Raw genomic sequence first — 17072 nt, 5'->3', positions numbered from 1 at the left:
GGGCGTGGGGGTGGGGAGAAGCACGAGGGATCCATGAGTCATGACAAGACTCAGGGACGATGAGAAACACTGAGGAAAAAAAAGAAAGAAAAAGTTGGCTCGAGAAGGACTGGCTCTCGGAACGCAGCCCACCAAAGCCGCGGGAGGAGACAAGCCGCAGGGTGAGCGCAGCGGCCAGGTGCCCGTGGTCGGTGCCCAGCGGACAGTGGCCGCGGTCTCCCTGCCTGTTACGGTCCCCGGGTCCCGCGGGATGGGCAGTCTCTGCCTGGCGCGCAGCCGGAGGGAAGGTGCCTTTGCTGGGGAGGTCCCATACTGATGGGAAGGATGTGCGTCTCCTTGGAAACCGGGGGAGCCGGGTGCCTTTGGTTTATCGCGGGGGGTGGGGCTGTGGGGCCCCGGGGTGTTCCTCCCCTGCCTGTGGTCTGGACCCGGCTCAGGCAGACTGGAGCTCCTGCAGGTATGGTCGAACTTGACACCGCAGTTGAACTTGGGGAGGGCTCTCCGCTTGGTGTAATGTGTCAGGTGGTGCTGGCCCCTAGATCTCGAAGGCTCCCAGAGCTGGAGAGGGGCCCGCGTGAGCAGCATCACCCCGGTGACCCTGGGACACCCCAGGGATGCCTGCACCCCAGCCCTCCCTCTGGCCGTCAGGAGGCCCCGGCTGACTGTGCAGCTCTGCTTTCGCTTTTACCAAGGTGACTTTTCACAGATGTTCACGGGAAACCTGTTTCCTGAAGCAGGTAACCGGGGGCTGCCTTAAAGGAAGCCCCACAAGGGTTAGGAAGGGTCAGGGATGGGGTGGATCTCTCCCCTGTTGGAGGCAGCTTGGGGTCTCCTGGGGCCTGGGTTGCCCAGCCCCCACTCTGGGCTCCACTAGGCTGTGCTTTGTTGTGTTTCCTTTGGGGGCAAAAAATAAAAGTTGGAAAGCAGCTGTACTGGAGACCACTGAGGACAACATGAACCATCCCCAAGGGGCTTGGGTCTGTTGTACTGAGTTTTGCAGCCTCTTATGAAAGCCTCGAGGGCTTCCCTGATGGCTCAGTTGGTAAAGAATCCAGCTGCAATGCAGGAGACCGGGGTTCGATTCCTGTGTCGGGGAGATCCCCTGGAGAAGGGAAAGGCTACCCACTCCAGTATTCTGGCCTGGAGAATTCCAGGGACTGTATAGTCCATTGGGTTGCAAAGAGTCGGATGCGACTGAGCAACTTTCACTGTGAAAGCCTCTCCCTCAGTGCAGAGTCAGGGGTGGCCAGCTCCGGTCTCTGCCTCAGTTTCCCCGCTGTGATGTGGGGCTGATGGCAGCTTCAATCTGCCAGGTTACTGAACACTAGATCCCTAGCGCACAGCTCTCTGACGTGGCCGTGTTTACTGTCTTGTCCTGTTTTTCACTCACCTACCTTCTCCATGCTCAGAAGAGACATCCTCCAGGTTTTTTTTTTTTTTTTCCTGAGATCAGGCAAAGCTATTTTTCTCTGTGCTTTCCCCCTTGATTACAGAGTCTCCCTTCATTTTTCTGCTCTGAGCCTCCTCTCTGCTCCCCACCAAATCAGGATGGAGAAATGGCCCACAGCCCATCAATGACAAAGGCCCACAACCCATCAAGCCCTTTTATCTTCTGATCAGAAGAAGTGGGTCCTGTGTTCTGGGCTTTGAGGGGGTGAGGCGAGAGCTTCTGTTCTTCCTGGTGGCTTCTTGATCTTGTTATCAAACAGCCTCTGTCTTTCTGAAGCACTTTGAAAGAATGAAGTGTCACAAAGGCCAAAACACAACCCTGTAGCAGATGGGGTAGTGAGTCACTGATGAGCGTTCACTGCAGACCCACTGTGTGCCAGGCACGAGTGGGCACTGCAGGGTCTCCTGAATCAAAGGGTCTCTGCCTTGAGAGTCTTCACCTTTTAATTGAGGAAGAACTCAGAGTGATAGTACCAAGTGCTTAGACGATAATAATAGTACCCAGTTCTTAGAGAGCAATAATACCCAGTGTTTAGAGAGTATTAGTGCCCAGTGCTTAGAGAGTATTAGCGCCCAGTGCTTAGAGAGTACTAGTGCCCAGTACTTAGAGAGTACTAGTGCCCAGTACTTAGAGAGCAATAGCACCCAGTGTTTAGAGAGTAATAGCGCCCAGAGCTTAGAGAGCATTAGTACCCAGAGCTTAGAGAGCATTAGTGCCCAGTGCTTAGAGAGTAATAGTGCCCAGTACTTAGAGAGCAATAGTGCCCAGTGCTTAGAGAGTACTAGTGCCCAGTGCTTAGAGAGTAATAGTGCCCAGTACTTAGAAAGCAATAATACCCAGTGTTTAGAGAGTAATAGCACCCAGTGTTTAGAGAGTAATAGCGCCCAGTGCTTAGAGAGTATTAGCGCCCAGAGCTTAGAGAGCATTAGTGCCCAGTGCTTAGAGAGTAATAGTGCCCAGTACTTAGAAAGCAATAATACCCAGTGTTTAGAGAGTAATAGCACCCAGTGTTTAGAGAGTAATAGCGCCCAGTGCTTAGAGAGTAATAGCGCCCAGTGCTTAGAGAGTACTAGTGCCCAGTACTTAGAGAGCAATAGCACCCAGTGTTTAGAGAGTATTAGCGCCCAGAGCTTAGAGAGCATTAGTGCCCAGTGCTTAGAGAGTAATAGTGCCCAGTACTTAGAGAGCAATAGTGCCCAGTGCTTAGAGAGTACTAGTGCTCAGTGCTTAGAGGGTAATAGCGCCCAGTGCTTATAGCCAGAGGCAGGATGTGAGAGGAGCTCTATAGAAGTGCAGAGCAAACATCTTGGAAGCCGGGACGTGAGGACAATCAGGGAAGCCCAGTGAAGGGCGACTTTTGGAGGTGGTGGTGGGAGGACCTTCTAGGCAGGCAGATGGCTCCAAGGCGGTGGTCGGTCACGGTGCGGGACAATGTGGTCGCTGAAGCCAGAGGGGCTTTCCAGGGCTAGCTGCTGAGGGGCCGGCCTGGAGCTGCTGGTTAAGAAATGGGAAGCTGGGAAATCTGGTTTCAGCGTGCTGGTGTCCGGTCTCGGGGCCGTGATATCCCTCCGCACACGGCCACACGACTCGGCTGCTCACAGCCTTCAGCTTCAGGTCTTCAGGGCGTCTCCTCAGGGAAGTCTTTCCTCCCATCCCCAGCCAAGCCAGCAGCTCCTGGAACCAAGGGAGGACAGTCCGGGTGTTCAGCAGTTGAGGCCTGCAATGGCAGGTAGGGTGGTCATTCGAGAGAACCGGTGACGTTCTAGCAAAGACGTAGAGAAGAGGGCTTCGTTGGTGGTTCGGGGGTTAAGAATCTCCCTGCCGATGCAGGGGACACGGGCTGATCCTGGCCCGGGAAGATTCCGTATGTCAAGGGGAAGCTAAGCTCGTGTGCCACAGCGCTGAAGCCCGAGCACCCTAGAGCCTGTGCTCTGCAACACGAGGAGCCACCTCAGTGAGAAGCTTGCGCGCTGCAAGTAGGGAAAGGCTGATCGTAGCCATGAAGACCCAGCACAGCCAAAAACAAAACAAAACAAAACAAAACAAACCCGAGTCACATTATTTAAAACGAAAAGATGCAGAGAAGAAAACTCGGAAAGAGCACTTCAGGAAGAGGGCACAGCAAGTGCACAGGTCCTGAGGCAGGAGCTGTTCAGGGGCTGGTCTGTGATCAGTAGCAGTAAAAAGCTTATGGAAAGTCTGAGCGTTTTTGCTGGAGGACAAGGGGAATTGCATTAACTAGCAGACTACTCAGGCCTTCCTGGTGAGTCAGTGGTAAAGAACCCCCCTGCCGATGCAGGAGTCGCTGGTTCCATCCCTGGGCTGGGAAGATCCCCCAGAGAAGGAAATGACTACCCACTCCAGCATTCTTGCCTGGGAAATCCCACAGACAGAGGAACCTGGCAGGCTACAGTCCGTGGGGTCACAAAGAGTCGGGATAAGTGACTCAGTGATATCCGAGTGACTAGATAACAACAGCCTGTGAACTGCTCACAGGCTTCAGATAGCAGCTTCCCAGAAGGAAAATGTCTCTAAAGGCTTTTTAGGGGTTGTGTTTATTAAACTGTTGATCTCTGGTCCATTAAGAAGAGAGTTTGCCGAGATGAGTGAGGTTTCATTTGGCTGGAGTTAACTAAGGATCAGACTTGTTTTGTTTAAGAAGGTGTGTTCTGGGGACTTTGCTGGTGGTCCAGTGGTTAAGACTTCAGGTTTCCAGTGCAAGGGATAAGGATTTGATCCCTGGCCAGGGAACTAGATCCCCTGTGCTACGCTGCATGGCCAAGAAAAAAAAAGGTCTGTTGTTTCCTGGCTCCTGAGATCGGTAGAATTTTGGACCTAGCTCAGCAGAGTCTCCTTCTAAAATATTTATTGTTCTAAAAGGATTGCATAACTGAATATGCAACATGTAAATATTTGTCAAACAATCCTTCAGAAGTATTCAGAGTGTGCTCTGCTGTCTTGTAGATTTATGCTTGTTTTGTTCCCGCTGACTCGGGGACAGTTCTCCTTGTTAATTCTTCACTTCTCTCCTGAGATAAGGCCCTGACAACTCTGCAGAGAGGACTGCAACCAAAGGAAATGTTTGTGCTGTGTTCATTGTTACAGAACGGTGGTTTGAATGTCAGACAGCTCTTGAACCAAATTAGGCCCAATTCTGCTACCTTGAAAATATTGTACTCTTTCCTTTAAAAAAAAATAATTAAATTTATTCTGGTCATGCCACGTGCTTACCAGAACTTAGTTCCATGGCCAGAGATTTAACCCGGGTCCTCAGCAGTGGAAGCAGAAGCCTTAACCGCTGGACCACCAGGGAAGTCCCCCTCCTCTCTTGATGGGACTCTTATCTTACATGTTTAAGTTCCAGTTCCTCTTGCTGAAATGTTTCAAAGACTACTTCACCCATTTCCTCAGTTGGCTCAGGAATGGCTGCAGTCACCATCTGCGTGATTTTGGAGCCCAAGAAAATAAAATCTCTAACTGTTTCCATTGTTTCCCCATCTATTTGCCATGAAGTGATGGGACCGGATGCCATGATCTTAGTTTTTTGTATGTTGAGTTTTAAGCCAGCTTTTTCACTCTCCTCTTTCATCTTCATCAAGAGTCTCTTTAGTTCTTCACTTTCTGTCGTAAGAGTGGTGTCTTCTGCATATCTGAGGTTATTGATTTTTCTCCCAGCAATCTTGATTCCAGCTTGTGCTTCATCCAGCCCGGCATTTTTCATGATGTACTCTGCATATAAGTTAAATAAACAGAGTGACAATATACAGGCTTGAGATAGTCCTTTCCCAATTTGGAACCAGTCTGTTGTTCCTTGTCCAGTTCTAACCGTTGCTTCTTGACCTGCATACAGATTTCTCAGGAGGCAAGTCAGGTGGTCTGGTATTTCCATCTCTTTCAGAATTTTCCACAGTTTATTGTGATCCACACAGTCATAGGCTTTGGCATAGTCAATAAAGCAGACGTAGGTGTTTTTCTGGAATTCTCCTGCTTTTTCTATGCTCCAGCAGATGTTGGTAACTTGATCTCTGGTTCCTCTGCCTTTTCTAAAACCAGCTTGAACATCTGGAAATTCACGGTTCACGTATTGCTGAAACCTGGCTTGGAGAATTTTGAGCATTACTTTACTAGCGTGTGAGATGAGAGCAATTGTGCTGTAGTTTGAACATTCTTTGGCATTGTCTTTCTTTGGGATTGGAATGAAAACTGACCTTTTCCAGTCCTGTAGCCACTGCTGAGTTTTCCAAATTGAGTGCAGCACTTTCACAGCATCATCTTTTAGGATTTGAAATAGCTCAACTGGGATTCCATCACCTCCAGTAGCTTTGCTCATAGTGATACTTCCTAAGGCCCACTTGACTTCGCATTCCAGGATGTCTGGTTAGAGGTGAGTGATCACACCATTATGATTATCTGGGTCGTGAAGATCTTTTTTGTATAGTTCTGTGTATTCTTGCCACCTCTTCTTAATATCTTCTGCTTCTGTCTGTCCTTTTTTGTGCCTATCTTTGCATGAAATGTTCCCTTGGTATCTCTGATTTTCTTGAACAGATCTCTAGTCTTTCCCCATTCTGTTGTTTTCCTCTACTGATCCTCATTGATCACTGAGGAAGTGATATATTTTTAAAATGTTTATTTATTTGGCTGGGCTAGGTCTTAGTTGCAGCATGTAGAATCTAGTTCCCTGACCAGGAATCCAACCTGTGCTCCTTGCAGTGGAAGCACAGAGTCTAAACCGCTAGACCGCCAAGTGGGTCCCCCATTTCTTTCATTTTCTGGTTAAAAAAGGACAGGACTTCCCTGACAGTCCAGTGCTTAAGACTTCATGCTTCCACTGCAGGGGGCAAGGTTTGATCCTTGGTTGGGGAACTAAGATTTCACATACTGTGAGGTGTGGGAAAAAAACACAAAGTGGGAAAAAAAAAAAAGGACACGATTTTTTAAAGAATAATTTTAGGTTCACAGCAAAATTGAGGGGAAGGAGCAGAGATTTCCCTTATATCCTCTACTCTCCCGAGGCACATCCACCTGCCCCCATTGCCTACATCCCCCACCAGAGTGGTACGTTTGCTGTAGCTGATGAAGTTACACTGATCCATCACAATCAGCCAAACTCCACAGTTTACCTTGGTTACCCTTGGTGTTGGACACTGTATTGTTGTTTCATTTCGGTGTCATGTTCGACTCTTTTGGGACCCCATGGGCTGGATGTAGCCCGCCAGGCTTCTCTGTCCATGGGATTTCCCAGGCAAGAATACTGGAGGGGGTTGCCATTCTGTGGGTTTGGACAGATGTGTAATGACTCGTATTCACCACTGTAGTGCCATAAAGTGTCCCTTGTGTTCTTCATGTAAGTGTGTCAGTTATCTATGGCCACAGCAATGCTGCATAACAAATAACTGAAACCTCAGGGTGTACACACCAGTCACATGTTGCTGAGGGTGGCCCAGCCCAGCCCATCTCAGCCAGATAGGCTTTTAGCTGGGGGTTGGCTGCAGATGGCAGGACGGGGACGGTCTTGGCTGGGGTGGCTGGTCTCTGTCTGTGTGGTTTCTCCTCCTGCAGCAGGCTGGTCTGGGCCTGTTCTCCGAGGCAGGGGCTGAGTTGCCAGGGAGCCAGCAGAGCAAGAAAGGTTCAGCGTCAGTTCTGCTGAAGCAGGTTACAAAGCCAAGCATGAATTTACCCTCTAGTGTGAACTTGCTTTTGCTTGTAGTCGATGCTGTTCACTAACCCTCAGCATTTCTGTTTATTTAAAATGTATCTTTATTGAGGAATATTTCAGATAGGTGCCTGAGGAGAAGCTATCAAGAACCTCCCATGTCCTAACCATCCAGCCTCAGTGAGTATCAGCTCCTGAAGGCCTGTTTTAATTTTGATGGACAGGATTATATTTAATGCTGCTTTTGGTGTGTGTGTGTGTATAGGTTTCAGAAACCTAGGAGAAGCATTATCAGGGGGTCTTGAAGCCGGGATGGATTTTGGAGCTTGGTGGTCCCTATCATTTTTTAGTAGAAGAAAGTGGGGCTCAGGGAAGAGGGCCTCTAGATACGTCAGGAGAGCTGGCTTCTAGAATGACCTGGCAGCTGTTCATGGTCTGCCTTTTGACCCCTGTGAGCCTCCCCAAGGGGTTTCTGAGCCTTCCACCTTTGCCTCCTGGCTGCACTTGAGGAATGGGCTACCCAGAAATTCTGTGTGCTGATTTTATACTGTTGATTTCCTTTCCAACCTATGTTTGTAAAGGAAGACTAAGACAGAGATGTTATAAAAATCTAAAGCAGTAAGATGGTTTAGAAATTCTTTTGGAATCTCATTTATTTGCCCAACCTTCATGTCAATATGATAAGTGAGCTATTAGTTAAAACTATTTTGAATGACAACTTCTAGTAAATATGGCTACAGTATAGGGAAGGCTTTACAGTATAGGGAAAGCTTTAAGTGTGATTTAACTAATTTTAAGTTTCTAAAATTCAATTCCTCTGACCAGACCTTTAGGTCAGTAACTGATGGTTATAGGATTATTCTGATTTTCTCTTTCTTCCTGAATCCATTATGGTAATCTCTGTTTTTCTAGGAAGCTGTTCCATTTTTTTCTCCTAAATTTTAAAGATTAGTAGTATGAGCTTTTTACAGAATTCTCTTTTTAATCTCTGCTATAACATATTATATCCTGTATTTTTGCATTTTTTGCATTTAAGCTGTTTCTCTTTTGTGGTGTTGCTTAGTCACTCAGTCGCATCCGACTTTGTCTCTTCAAAAATATTTTATTGTCTTTTCAGAGAATCAACTTTTGTTCTGGATCTGTTTCCTTGTTCGCTATTTCATTAATTTCTGCTTTCCTTTTTATTATTTCCTTCCTTCAGGTTTATTCTACATATAACTTTCAAAGTATCACTTTCATTTTTCCCCACAAGTTTTGATATGTAACATTTTATTATTGTTAGGTTTTCATTTATATTAATGATTTCTTTTTTTTGACCTAGCAGTTATTTAGAATGGTATTTAATTTTTTAAGTATATATTGTTAGGCTTTATATAAAATAACCTTTGAAGCCTGATTCAGAGACTATGGTCTGCGTGATACTCTGAAAATTTTTGAGACTGACTTTATAGCCTGTTGGGCCAGTAATTCTAAATCATAATGAAAGGCGATCAGTCACGTCCGACTCTGCGACCTCATGGACTATACAGTCCATGGAATTCTCCAGGCCACAATACTGGAGTAGGTAGCCTTTCCCTTCTCCAGTGGATCTTCCCAACCCAGGGATTGAACCCAGCTCTTCCACATTGCAGGCAGATTCTTTACCAACTGAGCCACAGGGGAAGCCCAAGAACACTGGAGTGGGTAGCCTATCCCTTCTTTAGCAGATCTTCCCGACCCAGGAATCGAACTGGGGGTCTCTTGCACTGCAGGTGGATTCTTTACCAACTGAGCTATGAGGGAAGCCCCAACTATCTAAATCATAACCATGTGATATTTTATAATTTCTCCAAATTAAGTCAAAATAATTCCATATGTAAAAAATATGTAATTTCCTTTAATTAAAAGAAATAAGAGGGATGTAGAGAAGTTGTTAAACTATGTGAACAAAGGAAATATGTGAACAATGGAAATATGTTTCATTCTAGATGGTTGGGAAGTAATTCTTTTAGACAACTGGTAGAATAATGGTGTATGTGTGTGTTTATGAGTTCAGGTTTTATGATGAAGTAGGATATTAAAAATCCTTGATGTCACTCGATGTATGTGTACAAAAAGAATAGAGACTATTTTTTAATGGTATTTCTGAATTTTAAAGACAGTTGAAGGTGGCATTTACTTATTTCTACTAAGTCAGAGACACGGAAATGAAGCGAGACTTGAAATCCCGAGTGCCAGTTGGGTAGGTGGCAGAATTGGATTGGAAGAGTAGGATTTGAGAGCAATTTCCAAGTATCAGAAAAGCAGTGTATGCTTCTAAAGGCATATCGATGTCAGCTGTGAATGAGTTCAGATCCAGGGCAGGCATGTGATGGGTAGGGGGAGATGAAGGAATCAAGCATTTCCCTCTGGCTTCTGTTTCTGAAATGTAGCTGGCTCATGGGCGAGAGGTCACACCTGGTGAGGGACATCCCAGCGGAGAGAGGTGTGCAGGCCAGGGCAGGGGAGAGGCAGGACCTCTGCTCAGGGCTGGTGCCCGCCAGTGAAGGGTGTCACATTTATAGCAGCACACTTGCTGGGATAAGGAAAGACACGTGAATTCAGTTGAAAATGAAGGGCTTCCCTGGAGGCTCAGTGGTAAAGAATCCGCCTGCCAGTGCAGGAGACATGGGTTCGATCCCTGATCTGGGAAGCCCCAACATGCCTCGGGGCACCTAAGCCTGTGAGCCCCTAGGGTTGAGCCTGTTTCCTAGAGCCCATGCTCTGCAGCAAGAAGGCAGCGAGAAGCCTGTGCCCCACAACCAGAGAGGAGCTCCTGCCTGCTGCAGCTGGGGAAAAGCCCACGCAGCAGTGGAGGCCCAGCACAGCTGAAGAAATGAATAAAGGAAGGAAGGAAGATGGAGAAATTAGGCTGAGTGAAAAAAAAAAAATCTCTAAGGATTATATGCCATGTGGTTCTATTTACGTAATCTTCCCAAAGTAATGCAGTTGTAGAGATGAGACCTTCTCTTGGGCTTCCCTGGTGGCTCAGCTGGCAAAGAATCCACCTGCAATGCAGGAGACCTGGGTTTGATCCCTGGTTTGGGAAGATCCCCTGGAGAAGAGAAAAGTTACCCACTCCAGTATTGTGGCCTGGAGAATTCCATGGACTGTGTAGTTCATGGGGTCGCAAAGAGTCGGACATGACTGAGCGACTTTGACTTTCAGAGATGGAGAACAGATGGGGGGTTGCTGGGTTAGGGCTCTGCGGGGAGGAGTGGATGGTACTCTGGCTGGGGCAGGCCTGCTTCTAGATCGTGGTGGTGGTTACCCGGAGCTGCACGAGGGTTACAATGGCAGAGGACCACACACAGACACAGACACAGACACACACACACAGACACACACACACACACACACACACCAGGGACCCCTGAACAAGCTCTGTGGAATGCAGCAGTGCCCCTTTCATGATGCTCTTGCACTATAATTATGCAGATGTTGATACTGGGGAGACAGGCTGAAGGGGTGGCTTCGTGTCAGTTGACCACTATTTCAAAATCAAAAATTTAGTAGAAATGAGGGGAGGCATGCATTACCTTTTATCTGCAGCCCTACCACATGAATAGACTGGATTTTGGAAGCTAAAGCAAGATCAGATGTGGTTAATATGGGGAGATGAGACTGATGGGAATGTTGGGTGTTTGAATGTTGCTACTCAAGTGTGGTTCAATGAGGTGCTCATCTAGGGTTTTTCCCCAAATGCAGGATTGCAGGCCCTCCCTAGATGTACAGAACCAGAGTCTGCGCTCTTGGTGATGGGCATGTTCACTTGTGGGAAGAGCTATGGAACTTTATTCTGAGAGGAGAAAGCAAGTGTGGTGGCCAAAGATGGTAGCCTTAGGTCGGTCACATGACCCTGGACAAGTCACATGGTCTTCCCAGCCTCAGTTTCCTCTAGATGCTCATCTAGAAAAGGGGGTGCTTTTTATGAGGCTCACAATAACCTCATGGAAGTTCTAGGCAGAATGAATCAGTGACTTAGGCATAACAGAGGGTGCTCAGTGAGGACAGCTGTTGTTTCTGTGGGTGAATTAACCTCAAGATGGGTTTCTAGTCCTGCAGCTTCAATTTCGGCCAAGGGAAAAGGTGGGAGCAAATTAACCATCTAGCCAAAGAGGAGCGGTCAAGCCAATAGTGTGTCTGTCACTTGATAAGGGCCTGTTTGTAAATGTAAACGTTAGTTAAGAGGGTAGATCTCGGGTTATGCATTCGTACCTTGAGGACAGTGGTGGCTGGGGCCATGGGTGCAGATGAAGCAAGGTGGGAGGGGAGGGCTGGGGACTGGGACCCCATCTCGGGAGCACCTTTGACTGTGGGCGGTGGCGGTGGTGGCTTGGAGGAGAATGGACAGAGTCCAAACTCATTTCCTGTGAGTTCATGGTCATGCAGAGCCCTGGCTGGGAGCCCTGGTACATCCTGGGACTCTCAGTGCCTGACCCAGTTGTGACATTCTGCTGTGAATAAGCAGCTGCGGTGGGTTCCTGAAGTCCCCTTCCACTTCTGTTTCACCTCCTGGGCATCCCCAAGGACCTGGCCCTGCCTGCTTCTGGGCAGGAGGGTCAGGCTGCATTGCTTCCTTCTAGACCTTCCAGCCTTTGTATTTGGAAACACAATGGTCATGTGCTAAAAATAGCAGCGGTGACATAGCCGCCTGGATGGTTTTGTGGATCTGTGAGTCAGGCGTTTTTTCCTTGGTCATAGGAAATGGGTGGGTTTCTAGGAAATGAATTCTGTGTACTGTAGCCCGGGATGGTCCAACGTCTGGACCAGGGCGAGGAGTCCTGGTATCACCCAGAGACGCTCCTGCCTGCTGACCATCTTGTTTCAGAGGACCAGTTCTTTGGGGAGCCTGTGCTTCCGCAGTGCAAAGGGACATGGAGGACGCCATGAAGCAGGGGAGGGAGTGACTGATGCGTTGTTACCCACAGGCCCAACTCTGTTGAGGGGTGCTGGCACAGGCCACCTCTGAGGCCCCCAGGCTCACTCTCCATGTGCGCTGGTGGGTGGGAAGCACCCACTGGTGCTGAAGGGGGATCGGGTCTCTCCGGTCTGCCCAGAATTTCCTTGTGTTGGCATCAAGGTCCCACATCCTGGGAAACCCCTGTGCTCCTGGCCAACCGGGATGGCCCATCATCCTGCTTAGGATGTGTGTGTGTTTGTTGGGGCCACACACAAAGTGTCACCTCACAGAAGCTGAAAGGCCCACTGACCACAGAATTCCTCCTTCAGCAAAGCCTGGAAAAGCTACTTAGGAGGAAAGCTGTTTGTTAAGTTCTAGTTGGACCACAAAGAAGCGTGAGTGCCGAAGAATCGATGCTTTCAAAGTGTGGTGCTAGAGAAGACTCTTGAGAGTCCTTTGGACAGCAAGATCAGACCAGTCAGTCCTTAAAGAAATAAACCCTGAATGTTCATTGCAAGGACTGATGCTGAAGCTGAACTCCAATCCTTTGGTCGCCTGATTCTAAGAGCTTACTTACTGGAAACAACCCTGATGCTGGGAAAGATTGAAGGCAGGAGGAGAAGGGGAGGACAGAGGGTAAGATGGTTGGATGGCATCACTGACTCAATGGACATGAGTTTGAGTAAACTCCAGGAGATAGTGAAGGACAGGGAAGCTTGGTGCACTGCAGTCCATCGGATCACAAAGAGTCGGATACAACTGAGCGACTGAACAACAGTAGTATCTGGGGCACGTCCACTGAGAGGGAAGCATCTGCCTGAATGTAGTTGTTTAGACTGGGTCCTTTGATATCATGAGAGAGCTCTCAGACATGGGGGATACAGCACAGATGCATCTTCCTGGGAGGATTTTGGGAGACCAGAGAGCCCTTGATCTGTGTGGACCCAGGGCAGGAGGCCCTGGAGTGGGGTTACTCTCCACTGCTATACCTGAAAAGCAGAATAAATGCATTTCTCTAAAAAATTGAGCGACTTAATCACATAGACATATATACACTACCACGTGTAAAGTAGGCAGTCGGTGAGGGGTTGCTGAGTAACACAGGGAGCCCAGCCTGGTGCTCTGTGATGACCTAGAGGGTGGGGTGGGGAGAGAAGGGAGGCATAAGAGGGAGAGGGTACATGGATAATTATGGCTGATTTGCACTGTTGTATGGCAGAAACCAACACAACATTGTAAAGCAATTTTCCTCCAATTAGAAAATAAAATTTAAAAAATTCAGCTACTCGTCATAAAATGCACCAGGAAATCTCTGGTGAATTTGTTTTAAACAGAAATAACGATTTTAAAATATCTGGTGTAAACAAATCTAAATCCTTTGGTTTACTTAGAACGAGGTACGAGTACATGGGGGCCTTCCCTGGTGGCTCAGATGATTAAGAATCCGCCTGCAATGCAGGAGACCCGGGTTCAATCCCTGGGTCGGGATGATCCCCTGGGGAAAGGAATGGCAACACACTCCAGGATTCTTGCCTGGAGAATTTCATGGACAGAGGAGCCTGTCAGGCTACAGTCCAAGGGGTCGCAAAGGGTTGGACATGGCTGAGCAACTTTCACTCACTCACTCACAAGTGCAGTACGTTAACCTACTTCATTTGTAAAAGGCAGTGACTCACAGTGATTCTACTAATAATATCATTGGGCCCAAAAAGTACTTAAGGTACTGTTACATTATTTCTTAAAGTTACCTAAGGTTAATTGGCTTGAGGGGCCTTTGAAAATAACTGAAAACTCATCAACATTTTGTTTGCATCTGGCAAGTTCTATCTATCAATCTGCAGATGGCTTGATTTCCACGTGTTTCTTAAAAAAAATATATTTATTTTATATATATCACCTATTTGGCTGCATTGGGTCTTAGTTGTGGCACTCAGGATCATCACTGCAACATGCCAGATCTTCCGTTGCAGCGGGTGGGCGGGCTGTCTAGTCGTGGCTTGGGGGCTCAGTACTTTCAGCTTGAGGGCTTAGTTGCCCTGTGGCATGTTAGTTCCCCACCAGGGATCAAACCCGTGTCTCCTACATTGCAAGGTGGATTCTTCACCAGTGGACTACCAGGGAAATCCCGCAACATAAGTTTTAGCAAATATGTGCAGGCTCATGTTTCCTTGTCAATGACACGAGTACTTTAGAAGAGAGTCAAAGTAAGAAGAAAAGAGGGACTTTTTTCTTAAGTCACTAGCACAGGTGGTGCTAGTGGTAGAGAATCCGCCTGCCAATGCAGGAGACATCAGAGATGTGGGTTCAACCCCTGAGTCATGAAGATCCCCTGGAGGAGGGCATGGTAACCCTCTCCAGTATTCTTGCCTGGACAAACCCATGGACAGAGGAGCCTGAAGGGCTACAGTCCATGGGGTCACAAAGAGTTGGACACGACTGAGCGACTTAGCAGGCATGCAGGCAAGAAGAAATGAGACCTTTCCCAACCCCCAAATAAGTGGATATTACTGAATGTTAGCTATTAAAACCTGTTTTCATCCATTTGGGCTGCTGTGACAGAACACCCGGCCGAGTGGCTTATAAAAATCAGATATTTATTTTTCACAGCTCTGGAGGCTAGAAATTCAAGATCAGGGCCATGCAGATTCAGTATCTGGTGAGGGCTCGATTCCTGGTTCACAGACGGTCATCTTCTCTGCATCTTCACTTGACAGAGCCAGGGGAGGAGCCCTGTGGGGTCTCTTTATAAGAATACTCATCCACCTTCATGATCTAATCCCCCAAAGGCCCCACTCCTAGGACCATCACACCTGAGGGTTAGGATTTCAGAATATGAATTTTCGGGGGACACAGACATTTAAACTATAGCAAAACACATCAACTGCTGATGCATTTAAAGTGTCTTTCCACTTGCAGAAAAGGTACATAGTTTTTTTTTTTTTTTTTTGAATATTTGTGGAAATATTTGTGCAGGTCTTTTACTCAAAAAATTCCTGAGTCTGTATGTGGACCATGGGATGGGTTTACATATAGAGAATCTCCCTCTCTAAAAATAGAGAATCCTGCTTTTCTGGGATTTTAAACAGAAGTTTAGATGCGTAAAACGAAACAGTTCAAAATTAAGTGGTCAGAAGATGCCTAGAAGTAGAAAAAAAAAAATCTCAAAGGAAACTAAACCTTTGAAGCTCTACGTGATGGGAAATCCCCAAAACGCAAAATTAAAGGAAGTAATCAAAAGGAAAGTGAAGAAAATGTATTTAAAAAAAAAACAACAACAGTGTTGATATATAATTCACACAGTATACAATTCACTCATTTAAAAGTTTACAATTTAATGCTTTTTAGTATATTCACAGATGTGTGCAGGCATCACCACAGTCCCCTTTAGAACATCCATCGAGGAAAGAAACCTTGTACCCGTCAGCTGTCCCCTTCTATTCCATGTCCCCTCCAACCCTAAGCAACTAGTATCTCCTTTCAAGATCTTAATTGCAAATTTCTGGTAAATTACAGTATATGGTAAGAAATCACATTTTTTGAAAAAGTATGCAAAGCCCCAAATTTTAGCCATGTCACAGTGAGCCTTGGGCAGAGCTGTCCTTTTATTCACCTCTGCTTGCGTTTGCTGATCTGTCACTGAGGTCCTCAAAGTGTGGTCCCCGTGCAGCAGTGTCTGTGGGGACCTGGGAATTGGGAACTCTGGAGTGGGATCAGCACTGTGTTCACAGCCCTCCAGGGAGTTCTGATGTGCACTCTGGGTACTCCTTGTTGTTCAGTCGCTCAGTTGTGTCTGACACTTTGTGGCCTCATGAACTACAGCACGCCAAGCTTCCCTGTCCTTCACTGTCTCCTGGAGTTTGCTCAGACTCATGTCCATTGAGGTGATGATGACATTCAACCACCTCATTCTCTGTCACCTGCTTCTCCTCCTGCCCTCAATCTTTCCAGCATCAGGGTCTTTTCCAATGGGTCAGCTCTTTGGATCAAGTGGCCAAAGTATTGGAACTTCAGCTTCACCATCCAATGAATATTCAGGGTTGATTTCCTTTAGGACTGACTCCATCTCCTTGCTGTCCAAGGGACTCTCAAGAGTCTTCTCCAGCATCACATTTTGAAAGCATCAATTCTTCAGGGCTCAGCCTTCTTTATGGTCCAACTCTCAGATCTGTATCTGACTACTGGAAAAAAACATAGTTTTGACTATATGGACTTATATGGGGATTCTCCAGGCAAGAATACTGGAGTGGGTTGCTATGCCCTCCTCCAAGGGATCTTCCCAACCTAGGGATCACACCCAGGTCTCCCACATTGCAGGTGGATTCTTTACCATCTGAGTCACCAGGGAAACCCTGGGTACCCCTGGTGAACTGCATTTCCATCTCCATTAATGTTTCTGCCAACTCCTCCTGGAAGAGTCTGTGCTTGGGCACGGCCTCGCTGCCTGGTCTGAAGAGAGGCTGGAGGTCCGCGTCCTCAGGCTTGTCTGGCTTCCCCACCTTTTTTGCTCTTGCATCAGGGGATAATGGTTGTGTTGAGAGCAAGACCAGCCTGGTTTTGTCCTTGCCCGGGTCTCCGGGGCCGAGGACTTGGGAAGTGCTCAGTGAAGGCCGTGGATGGCTTGTCACCGCATCCCTGCCCCGCTCAGAGAAACCCCTTCCTGGGGGTACTTGGTCCCCACTTGCTCCTGCCTTGGCGGCTGTCCCTTGCCGCCTCTCATGACCTTTTCCACCTTTCCCTGTGCTAGTTCTTTCCCTTCTTCTTGCAACATCTTTGGATCTCTCTGGTCCTAAAAAAGAAAACACACACACGCACAAACTCCAAATCAAAGAAACCCATGATTCACTTGCTCGCAGGCACCTAAAATTCCTCTGCTTCTGAAAGCCAAGGGCATGTGGAGGCGGTGGGTACTTGCCCCGGTGACTGATGTCCAGCCTCGCCCCGGGGGCTGGGGGGCTGTTCCTGCACCTTCTCTGGTTGCCCCTGCCACTCAGTCTGCAGTTTCATTGTTGGGCGTCAGAAAGCATCCTTTCCTGGGTTCTGGCTTC

At 47.6% G+C, this 17072-nt stretch overlaps 1 protein-coding gene across 1 annotated transcript in view; it reads left to right on the top strand.

Moving 5' to 3' along the window:
- The window catches only part of ANKRD33B (ankyrin repeat domain 33B), a 98544-nt gene that overhangs the window by 2451 nt on the left and 79021 nt on the right, over nt 1-17072 (top strand). Inside the window, exons 2-4 of the mRNA XM_010847537.1 lie at nt 128-287; nt 540-737; nt 1548-1654. Coding sequence (XP_010845839.1) covers nt 128-287; nt 540-737; nt 1548-1654 — 465 coding nt within the window. The remainder of the gene's footprint in view (nt 1-127; nt 288-539; nt 738-1547; nt 1655-17072) is intronic.

This window comes from Bison bison, unplaced genomic scaffold (assembly GCF_000754665.1).
Source record: "Bison bison bison isolate TAMUID 2011002044 unplaced genomic scaffold, Bison_UMD1.0 scf7180017864250, whole genome shotgun sequence".
Taxonomy (NCBI): domain Eukaryota; kingdom Metazoa; phylum Chordata; class Mammalia; order Artiodactyla; family Bovidae; genus Bison; species Bison bison.
This window is presented reverse-complemented; position numbering and strand designations above follow the sequence as displayed.